At 36.7% G+C, this 12252-nt stretch overlaps 1 protein-coding gene across 1 annotated transcript in view; it reads right to left on the bottom strand.

Moving 5' to 3' along the window:
• LOC143161711 (period circadian protein homolog 2-like) overlaps positions 1-12252 on the bottom strand; it is a 49966-nt gene that overhangs the window by 16639 nt on the left and 21075 nt on the right. Inside the window, 7 exon segments of the mRNA XM_076340826.1 lie at positions 50-156; positions 4942-5020; positions 5356-5498; positions 6881-6932; positions 8511-8712; positions 10321-10442; positions 10961-11115. Of these exon segments, the coding sequence (XP_076196941.1) occupies positions 50-156; positions 4942-5020; positions 5356-5498; positions 6881-6932; positions 8511-8712; positions 10321-10442; positions 10961-11115 (860 nt within the window).

Genomic DNA, 12252 nt, shown 5'->3' on the forward strand with positions numbered 1-12252 from the left:
TTAACTTTTAGGAAGAAAAAAAATTCTGCCACAGTAAGAGACTACATACTTTTTTTGTGAATTGCTAGCATTAAGGGTCTGTCATTTGGGTGAAGATGCACCAAGACTGGTGTTCCTATTAAGTCCTGAGGTAGGTATCCCAACAGAGGTACTGCTCTGGTGAAAGAAAAGCAAAGAAAAAAAAATAAAAATCAAGTGGAATAAACGTATATTTAATCTTTAAAATGTTTCCATTTTAAGTTTTTTTTTCCCCTATAAAGAGAATGAAGAATTTTAAGTTTAAATTTGGGGAAATAGCAGTGCCAACTTAATAGCAGTAGTAGTCTTTAAACAAAGGGGGTTTTGTTTGTTTGTGGGGTGGTTAGGGTTTTTTGGTAACTTTATAAAACAATGTGATCAGACCAAATCAAGAAGTCTGCTACAGCAGTTCTGTCTTTTCTATGCTGCCTAGCTCTAGAGGATAAATACTTACCCTAATTTTAAAAGAGCATTAATAAAGTTTAATCTTGTAGAACTCTCATGAAGGTAAATAGTACCCCAATCTATCGGCTGCAAGCCAAGGCTAAGGATCACAGGATTACTATAGCTGAACTAGCAACGGGGTAGTTGACTAGGACTCAAGAAAACTTTCTCACAGGCAGGTTAAGAGTCCAACTCAAAGGAGCTGCAAGGAAGCAAGCTTATTAATTAAAACAGAGACTTAAAAGTAACGTTACCGACTTCCTGCACATTATCAATGACCACTTCTAATGATGTAAATGACTAATTTATGTGATGAAATAATTTTCATTGATCACTTAAAGCATTCATATTAAGGAGAAAGAGTGAAAGTTCACAAACATCAGTTTGCACCTTACTCTGAAAGCTAACCGCCAAAAATATGCTTTGGAAAAAAAATAATGCATTAAGTCAATACTACTCAGTAACGTTTAAGAAGTTGCCAGGTACCAACAAGTCATCTTGTAAACTCAAAGCGCTGTATACCTTCCCCCCAGCCCCATTCACTGACAAAGGCCCAGGAGCAGAAAGATACTCAGGTATCTGAATAGCTTTAATGAGGAACTTAGCTGCAGTGCACCACAGACACAGGATCTGTGTTGTGTTGGAACTCAAAAGCATTACGGGACAAATGCCTTCAACATTGCACTTCCAATAACCCACTGGAATTAGATCAGTTCCCCCAAACAAACATACCCTTCTGGCAAAGACGACGAGATATTCAGGGGAAATGAGGAAAGCAACTAATGCCGTATTATTGAATCAATTAGTTAAATAATGAGTCTTAAAAGCTTGTGGATGATCTAAAGCAACAACTTTACAAAGCTGGAACTGGCATAAAGTGATATGATTTGGTATGAGTTTCGACACATTGACATTTAAAAATGCTGCCAAGTTCAAGGCACATAAGAAAAGTTATGCTGCTAGAGCAGTTTAAAATACCAATCAACTCTGAATGACTTCAGTTAGGACTTCCTCAAATAACATTGTAAGAAGTAAAAGAAAACACGAGTTTTTGTTCCTATTGTTTGCCACCTGCCACCTGCTTTATGAAAGCCTGGCAAACTCTCATTTGTTTGTGCTGCGACAGAACACCTACCCTAAAAGGGATCAAATTTTAACCTGTTACTTATTAACCTAGTCAAAGAGAGATGCAAATTCAGTCACTCCTATGCACAAAAACCAAGTCCTCTACGCATTTTTATACTGATAAACTGGAAGAGTCAGGGATCTAGAATGTAAGACCGATGAGCGGAGATTGAGCTGGGCTCGCCTGTTCCAATGAAGAGGAGGCTAAGGGACGATCCAGGAGCTTCCCACAACTACTGGAAAGAAGAGTTAAAGGCGGAGTTAAATTTTCTTGTTGGTGCCAGACAACAGAACTATGGGCAATGGCCCCAGACTGCAGTCTGGAAAGCTTATGCTGGATATTAGGCAAAGTTTTTTTAACAAAGTGAGTAATGCAACACAGGAACAGTTTCCCATACAGATTGTGTAATCTGTCCTTGGGCGTTTTCAGGCATTATTGAGACAAGGTCACAGCTAACCTAACGTAGAACTGGGCAACGATTTCATTTCAAGTGAAAGAATGGAACAGAGACCTCCAGCAGTCTCTTCCAACCAGCATTTCTGTGATTGCATAATGCTGTATTTGAGAATGCTTAATTTACTATCTACTAGAGGCAGTACCTCAGCATCATTATGCTTCCTCATAATGAGTAAGTCAAAATAATTTAGAGTTTAAGTTAATAAACTCATTTTATGAATGCAAATGCACATATGGCATAAGAATGGCTGATGAGGACAGGCAGCAAGTTTAGTTTGCGTTTTATAGAATGACATTTAAAGTGTCAAAACAACATGAATAAGAAGTCTCTTTATATTCTTATTGCAAGTTAAATAGGAAAATGCTTCAAATTCATTTACTAAGATGACTCCACTGTGAACTATATAGAACTCCTTACACCCATCATACACATCAAGCATCAAATACATTTCAAAGACAAGTATATACAGGAATGATCCATTTAATTTCAGAAAAATATTTATTTTTACTTAACATATTCTGTGCAGAGATCCACTTGCAGAGTTAGGACAAATAAGCATTCTTCCAACCCATGAACACATACTGATTACGGAATTAACTTTATTTTATGCAAGTCAGGCAACAGTTTTCAGCGTTACATTATGAACAGTTCTCACCCGACAGCAGGTGTTCAGTTGTATATTTTTTAAATATTAAACTCCGCTTTCTCTAAGAATCTATTGTTTTGTGTATTCCACCTAATGCTGGAGAGCTTAAGAGTAATAAACTGTGTATGCATATTTTGGTCAACCTTTATCTGGCTGCCAATGATCTCAGGAGTTAAATAGTTAAAAGCATAATCAACCACACAGATCACAAGAACAGAAATAAATGAAGCAAAGTCCTAATATCAGACCAAGATGTAATCAACCCTCAGTGAGTGTTCAAAAATGGTATTTGAGAATAAGTGGTAACACCAGACTAACAGGAAAGAAGCTTCCATAGTAGCCATAGAGAAGGGATTTACTGTACTCGCTCCACCCAAGCCCAAGAATAAGGGCAAAGCTCTCCATTCAGTAATCTTGCCATTTCTGTTAAGTGACTACTGGAAATAAATAAGCTGGGGGTGCGTGGCGGAAGGGACGCTTTACATTGTGCCATTAGCCTATTTGAAAAGATAAACCCAACCTGCAAAGTTGCAGTTGGCTTGGAGCACGTGCGGGAATGAGGGAGAGAGAAAAATCCATGAAGAGGACAGAACTATACTGGAGTAAGTAGTTCTTTTGTCAGCTTAAGTTGTTTAGAGAGACTGTATAAATCATACCATGGAAAAACAGTTTGTCAGCATTACATTGTCTTCTATCCTGCAGAAACTCTTCACACTAAGACACAATGTCTGCACAAGTTAGCCAAAAATAGCTGTACCTTAAAGTCAAAACTTATCCTCACCAATTAGCCGTTGTCGTCTTCTATAGTAATCTCCAATAGCTACCTTTTGCAATTCCCGTTTAATACAAAACACGTGCGCTGCAGCAGTACTGATGTGCCTGACCTCTCTGCAGATAAACTATTTCAGAAGTCAAACAGTAATTACTTTTACCTTATTGATTCCAGCTTAGCCAAACTTCCCAATAACCTCCTTTCCCCCAATCCCTCTCTCTTCTGCTGCAGTTAAAGATTTTGCCAAGAACAGCATATTTCTTCAGAAACAAGAAGATTCGCACCCAAAAGATACCACAGAAATCCAAAATTGTCCATTATGCTGCTACTCTGTCTGCAGACATCCTCCCCATCTAGACCTACAAAGAAAATTTTAGCGTTCTTAGAATGCTTAAAAACAAGAGTAGGGGACAATCAGAAGTCAGATGCTACTACCGCAGCCAACTTAGTTTTCACTAAGGAGAAAAAAAGAAATCAAAATAAAATCCCGCACATAACACATCAGAAACCATCATGAAGAAAATATCAAGTAAAACAAGGAAAGAGGAAGAGAAAGAAAGGGAAAAGGTAGCCTGTTTTTTCAACCCAGGAACAAGTGAATTCTCTTGTCAAGTCTTCAAAACACTTGATATTCCAAAATGCATCCCTGTCCTTAAAAGCTTGTTGAGATTGTTGTCTCCTCCTCAGCCAAGTACGCCCCTAACTCTGAAGGAGTATCTTCCCTTCTTTTCATAGACCTCATGTTTCCATCACCTAAACATCCTTTGAAAGGCTCCAAGCAAAAGCAATCCAGAAGACTAAAGGAAAGCTTGGTTTACACCTTAGTTCCTGAGCCTCTATGTACACCTTAAGATCACAGGCGGCATATTGGGTTTTACTCTGAAGTGTGAAAACTTACTCTAATCAGCTTCCATGATTGTCAAAGCAATGTGAAGTCTTCAGCCAGTAGAATTTGAGCAGTTTTTGTATACAGACAACAGCAAGAACCATGAAGACTGTAGTTTGAACTGAGAACACAGAATTTTTTTTTTTTAAGATCTAATGTTGCATTTAAAAGACACACCTCTAGTTGTATCTGGGCCAGCAGAAAGTGACAGCAGCATATTTTTTGTTATTAATTGGATCAAACTTAAAAAAAATAAAAACTAAAAATCTCATACAGGTAATAATTGTTAGCACAGGAATTTTCCTGACCATGGGTTTCATTCATTGAATTTATGTCCAGATTTGCCCCAGATGGAAGGAAAATGGAAGAACAAGTTGTTAGCAGCAAACAGTTTTCTACTGAAATATCAGTGTAATGTGTTTTCATGCTTATCAAAAATTGGGGGATGTACTTTTCTTGGGTTAAACAGTCTTCAGTAGTCACATTTTTTTAACCCCACACAGACATCTTAATTAAATCCTAAAAATACCTGTAAAGATACTGGATAGTTTGCTTATCAGTAAATTGAAAAAGGGTATTTTTTGTAAGTTACCTTTCATCTACATCCTGGAACAAACAGGTCGGTGTGTGCGTAGTTGTAAAAATTCTTTTGTCAGGAGGAATTCTGGGTGCTGAGAGAAAAATAAAAGCAGATTAACAAGTGGGGTTTTTTGCATACATAAAATACTTCAAGCTACATGCTTCTATTAAATACTGAGTAAAGTCTAAAAGTCTGTCTAAGAGCATATAGGAAAACAGCTTGCTAGCCGCTCAGCAAGGGCAGAGAACAGAACCAATTATCTTTCACTTTAATAAAACTTGAGATCACTGACAGTAACTCATATAAGTTGGCTTTTTTAGGCTGAAATTCAGTTGTGCTACACAACATGGAAATTCCTGTAGCAGAACATAGAACAGTTCTTACTTTCAGGAAACCAAACTAGTCTTTGTGCATTCAAAGGATTACCTTCATAACCAGAATGTACTTTTTCTGCAAGCAACACGCAGCAAAGCTGGTCCTCTGCTATTTCCGGATCTTGCACTTTGATAAGGTAAGGAGTCATCCGAAACGGGTGATAGCAAATCTCATTTTCACACTCCTTTCCTGCACTAATAATTAAACAGAGTTAATTATTTCATTTTATGCTAAACAAAGTTTTAATTTGTCTATTGTAATTTTCTCATGACACAAGGACTGCATGATAGCTCCTAAAATAGCACCCAAGAACTTAACTTTCTGAATTCTTTTTTTTTTTTTGGTAGAAGAGAAGCTAATTCTGATGGCATCCTTTGCATACCAACTGCAATAAAGAAAAGGTTGTCCTTTCTACTGCCTGAAATAAAAAGATCCACAATTGCTTTAAATGGAAATTTGATGGAAAAAGAAAAACCCACCTCCTATGATAATTAAGTTATTTTGTTGATCCAATAATCATAATCTGTGACATTATACCCTTCAGATGGATGAATTTATAGTTGTATTTTATGAGGACTGCTATATCCCCTCAGTTAAAGACCTTCTTTTACTCAATATTTATCCCAATTTAAAAAGAGCGAAGACTTAGAAATTCTTACCTATAATAACAGTTGTTTACTTAAGAAGAATCCAAAGCATAGTAATGAAAATAACAACCATTTACACAGCGACAAAAAAAAAATTCAGTTGTAATAAGTCTAAACAGCACAGCTTGATAAAACTAAAGCTTTTGGAACCAGTTAGTTGGACAAAAAAGCCCACAATAACACCAGCAGTACTTTTACAGTACATCCAATCTAACGCTCTGGACCAGTGCATTGTCTCTAATTTGTTTAAAGTTTACTCGTACTTTAATGATAAGTATTTATTTACTCCAGAAGTAACTAAGTAATAGGATCCACAATTTCTGTTTTTGGAAGTGCTACCAGAGAGGCAATAAGCAGCAAGAACTCAAATTGCACAAGAAAGAACACGGAATAAGTTGTCAGCATTTCCTAAATGAAAGCAACTAAAGGGAGTGGGGGCAGGAAAAGAAAGAAGAAAAGCAAAACCAAAAGGAACTGTGTCATCTAGTAACTGCAAAAGAGACAAGTCAAGTTACCCTCATGTATCTTTCTCTACGGGACACTTGAGATTAATGTCTAATCTTAACTTTGTCTTCTAATGAAAGAGAATGAAGGAGACTCTGTAGCAGATGCTGAACAGAACACTTCAATTAACATGAACTGAAGACTTTCCATAGCAGTAGGAGATACCATATCAGCTTCCTTTATGGTGCAAAGGTCAATATTCACACTGATGAACTTCTAAGATGCAACTTCCTGAAATCACTTTGCAGTTTTCTCTGTAGCTTCTAAGAGTTAATCAACTAGAGGACATGCGTATGTTTTGCCTTACGTTCACATTATGGAAAAGTAAGAAACTTACATACCATATGGTTCTTATAAAAGTCAAACACTTTTGTAATGCATGGTTTCATAATATAACACTAAGCTTCATAATATTATTGTCTTACCTGATGCGACAGAAAAAAGATTTCTCTTCCATGCAATCCTGGGTGGAAGACTCTAGAAATATTAAACAGAATTCGTAACAAGTGACCGATTACTATGAGATTATGATATTTAAAACAAGAATTTTTCCTTAAGTGATAAAGGCTGAATTCTTTAAAGAGTTTGTTCCCTGAAGTCTCTGTATGTATTTGCTAAACTATGTACTTCATAAGCAACTAAATCTGAATACCACTCAGATTCTGAGGCTGGCATATGAATCACAGCTGCTTGCTTATTAAGCCTTTTGCCAAAAACATATCTAAACAGTTCTCCAGTTTGAGCTGTTTACTCTTATCAGCTTTTCCACTGTACTTTATAGTGTTGACCAAAAATGTTTGATTATCTGGGACCCCAAAATTTGACCTTTTTCCTAGAAAGACACTAGGACACCTAGATCATCAAATCCACTTACGACCCTCCCCCCTCCAAAAAAAAGGGGTGGGTTTTTTTTTTTTTTTTAAAGCTTCCTCTCACCTTTTAAGCCTATTTCCCTCCTTTTCAAGAGTAGCCACAGACTGATTTTTCAAGGCAAGCTCTGGTCTTTTGAAGGCCTCAGTGCATAATACTTTTGGATATTATGTTCTATAGCACCTGATACACGGGATAGTGTGCATAGTTCCACTTACTGCATTTTTGAAATTTGAAGCTATACACAGACATAATAAAACTACAGAAAATGTTTCAGAAAAAAAAGTATAACTGAATAATATCTGAAATTAGGATCACATGGTTAGAATTCACCATTGACCCTGTTTTGAGCCAGAGGTTGGACTAAGAGACCTCACAAGGTCCGTTCTGACCTGCTTTATGTATGCATTACTTAGTGTGTATTTATTGCTAGTTGTTTTTTCAGATTAAATATGGTTCACACTCTGACTTAACTTAATAGACTTAGTATACAATGGATTGGAATTCCAAACATTTAGAGCAGACCCTGAATTTCGAGTGTTTGGTTAAAATAGTTGGCAGCTATTTCTCAATTCCTAACAGCTGTAGCTACACTAGTAAAATAATCCTCCCACAAACAAATATCAAGTGCCCTAAGACATCTGATCCTTCACCATCAGCAGGCCTAACATAATTTTTCTAAGGCTAAAAGAATAGAGATAGATATGATTACACTTGGTGAACGCACAGTGATGGTAGCTGAAGTACACCTTTCTACACTGTAATCAAGGTGTACAGTATTCAAATCAATCATTTTAAGAGGAAGGAGGCAGAATATTATCCCCCTTATAGCTGAAGAAAAGAAATTTTAAAGAAAAACTGTGGTCATTTGATTGCTAGTAAAAGTGGAAAGCAAACCCACCATTCAGCATGAATACCTACTTTGTTTCATTCATCATCTGGATGAAAGGGGCACGAGAACCAATAAACGACATTCAGAAGACTCTTAACCAACAGACAAGCCTTGCTGATTTATAAGAGTGCATTATACATCTAGTATTGTTCAGAGATGTTCTAATAATGCATCTGTGTTATACCCTCAAAAAGCGATGAGGAGGATGGAAGAATATTAAAAATCGGTTCAAGTATTTGCATTTGCACGACTTAAAGAAAGTCAGAGAAATATCTGCTGTTGAGACCACTCACCAGCTCTATTGCAAATATTCCATGATGGTAATCTGTATGGGGTAGTAGAAGTATAGAACACACTGACATCCTGAGGTGCCAAGAACTCCACAAATTTGGCATTTTTAAAATAACCCCTCTTACAGCGGAGAATAGAAGCAGCTTGATCAGAGATGTACAAAATTTTCCCAGTAATCAAAGAAACAGCTACAGCAAACATATCCTAAAAACAAAGATCTCAAATTATTTAGAAAGTTTAAAACGTTCTTCAATCCAGTATGTATTTCTTAGCAAAACAATGAAGACATAAAAGCATTAATAAGTTCAAAATAAAAATTAAGGAAATAGTGTTAAACTGCATCTGTTGGGAACAATAAAATTAATCTGCTTATGAAGTAGACACAGACAGTACACTTTTTGAACTATGCAATAAGAATAATACACTAGCATCTTAATGGGTTACAAGCCCTAAATATCATATCCTAAAATTTTATGATGCAGAATGAATTTGCGAATTAAGAATTAAAGAGCTTCCAGCTATAAAACTGCACATTTTCCTTGTGCTTGTTACAGGCATATTTTACATTCATGAAATTCAACTGTTTTGTGAAAGGCTGTTTATGTTAGTGTGTCCATCCACTGCAAAATGAAAAGAAGTGCTCTAAACCACTTAGTAAAATAATGAGTAGACAGGTGGGAGAAAAGTCCCACACAACCATACACACACTCCACTTGTATCATTTCACATTGTTTTTCTTCTTGACACAGAAGAGAGTTTCCTGCGTCATAACCTTTAGTGCTCTATCCACTAACACTGTACACAAACTTAAGAGCTATCGTCAGAACTCCAGTTTCATGAACTCAGATGCTTCAGATCAACTGAACAATGTTTATGATATTTGGCTGAAGTTCTCAGTTGTACTCTAGACTTCCTATTTATTTTACCTTGTGGGCAACCTTTACTATTCATAGATACAACAAAACCCACCTACTTCAAGCTAGGGAACATCCCCCGTCATGCCATTATTTTATTGATTTCAGAACTTCATACATTCAGGCAGAGGCTTCAGGAAAACGAAAAAAATAGTGGAAGGTAGTCTAATAAGTTTAGATGCAATTATTTTTTGAAGACTCCATAATATATCCCTAAAACACTGGGAATGGGGAAAATATAAAATTAAAAAAAAAATCATTTAGACTATCCTTTTACTGCTAAAAACTACATTGATCATCATAGCTGTTCTTATCTAGATGAGAAGACACAGTATCACTGGATCACACAGTAAGCCTATACCAGTTGCAGAGACTAGACAAATACCACAGAGGACACAGCAAACAGTGATTCCAACACTTTCATCACTTTTCACTTACACTAACAAAGAACTGGTGAAACATCAAATAAGCCCTACTGATAAGGATAAACTGAAACAATTTACAGTGTGCCTTGACTAAAATTTGGAGAGTTAGTCTCCAGCTTTAGCAGGTGTTCTAAAATGAAAACTAATGATGTCTCACCATGCGTTATATCACATGGATGTTGAGATATGTCACACCATTGTCTCTAAGCACAAGGTACAATTCAGAGGACCAAGGAGTTTAGACTACTTATTTCCCACCTAACTGACAGAGAAAAGCTTAGATCAAGGTGCTATCGGCAAAGTCTGCGAAGGCTCAGAGTTTCTAGTCAACATCTCCTGAAGGCAAAATCCAGCTTCTTCAGCTTACTGGCCTAGCTACCAACTCTTACCTTGTAAAAAGAAGGCATGCCTGAGAATTCCAGTTCTAGAAAACATTTTCAACACACACTGTAGACTTGGGTCACCATACTCACTGCATTTTTCATGATGTATTCTGAGGTTATAGTCTCAACTTCTTCCACCGTATAAGATGACACATTGAGTCCAGCAGGCTGGGATTCATTAATCATCAACAATTGGTAATACTCCTCATTGGCTACATGAGAACATTAAAACAACTTATATTCAGAATTAAAAATCTCATCAATAAACATCCCGCCTGGAAGTAATAAATGGACAAAATCTTTTTTGGCTTAAGCACAGAATGGGCAGTTGGGAAATCTAGGTACTACTCCAAATTAGTTTTTCCTCAGTAGAGCTTCCTCATCAGTAACCCAAATAAATTTACCCATCTTAATATACCCATATGTGCGTGTTCATATATTTTGGTCTGTTTGACAGTTCAAGTAGTATGAAATTGTAAATTGTTTTCAAATTAATTTTCTAACTCAACAAATATCAGTAAAATATCAAGCATCTAGAAAGCTGCTTTAACTTCCAAAGGAACACAAGTTAACAGAGCCAACAAATGGGAACACCATGAAAACATCTGTTTAGAGAGGTTTTCAAACATAATAAACTTAGCTTTACATGGACAACCACATTTAAATTCCAATTTTAAATGTTTGATTTTATCCAGGTTAGCATTATCTAGGTAGTGTCATACTTGATTACCTTTAACTTGTTTAATGCTTTTAAGGGCGTATTTCAACGTCGTTAGGACACTAGATTTGCCTTTAATTCTCTTTTCAGAAGGAAGGTGAGCTTTCAGCTCTTGTAATGTTTTCAGCAATTCCTTTTGTGTTTTGGCTTTAGTGGACTGCTCACTACTGCAAGATTAAAGACAAAAAAATAAAGTGTCACTTGAATGCTGGAAGTGACACACCATCCTCATAGAAGCCCAAATATACTCTGATACTTGTCACTTTTCCAGTACTTAGTATCAGCATTCAGAACTTACAATAATTCTTAAATTAGCTAGAATGATTTAAAATGAAAGATTTACCACCACCTGAAGTCTTATTGTAAAATGTACTCTGTATGTGCAACAGTACATATACCCAAGCACGAGAGAACTTTTTTTTTTGGCCACAGTCTCCCTCCTCCCTTTTTAGTGGTATTTTCCTTAGTTCCTTTCAAATTCAAACTCATAGAAATGTTCATGGACTTCAAAGAAGAGAAGCAGGAGGTCCGTTCAAGTCTTCACCTCCTGTTCAAGCAGGTTCTCATAAGAAAGGTCCCTGAAAAGGGAATGGCAGTGGGAGAGCATCAAGTTAACAAAACAAATGGAGAAATCCTTGGAACAACGTATCCCAGTTAAGCATGGCAATACATTAAATAAGGTAAGGAAACTTGACTAAATATGTAGGGTAAAGAATCAGAGGAGGCTGGAGACAGAAACTGCGTTCACATTTCTCAGGTGCATGTTCAGAAGTGCTGTCTCAGCGTAGAAAGTCATATTACAGAGATCATCAGTGCCAACATCAGAAAATTATCACCTTCCTTTGCAGTTCCTGGTATCTCTGCCCATTATTAAGAATTGCTGACAAAATCAAAAAGAGAAAAGAAGGTAAGGGAGGGAAGGATGACAAAGATGGGTGGCAGGTGGGTAGGAAGCAGTTAAAATGAAAAAAATCACCTTGTCTTTCTCATTGGAGTAGATTTTAAAAGCTAATCAGTCACAACAATCAAGATTCTAGAGCTTTTCTTAAGCCTTTCTAAAAAAAATTTTTTCCCATCAAAAGGAATGTCTTCTCTTACCACCTGATTGTCATGACTGGTAGTCTCTAAGAGGTCACTCTAAGAACCAGTGTAGAAGCAATAGTCTTGGCAACTGCACTGCCCTGTCTGAAGTGCTCAATAAAGCGGCTTCAGCTTCCAGGTAATTTTCAAGAGGATTTCTGAACATTTTTCTGGGAAGTCTGAAAAGTTCTTCAGGCAGATCAATCATCTGGCAGGCGTTGGGT

The sequence above is a fragment of the Aptenodytes patagonicus genome, chromosome 6 (genome assembly GCF_965638725.1).
Source record: "Aptenodytes patagonicus chromosome 6, bAptPat1.pri.cur, whole genome shotgun sequence".
Lineage (NCBI taxonomy): Eukaryota > Metazoa > Chordata > Aves > Sphenisciformes > Spheniscidae > Aptenodytes > Aptenodytes patagonicus.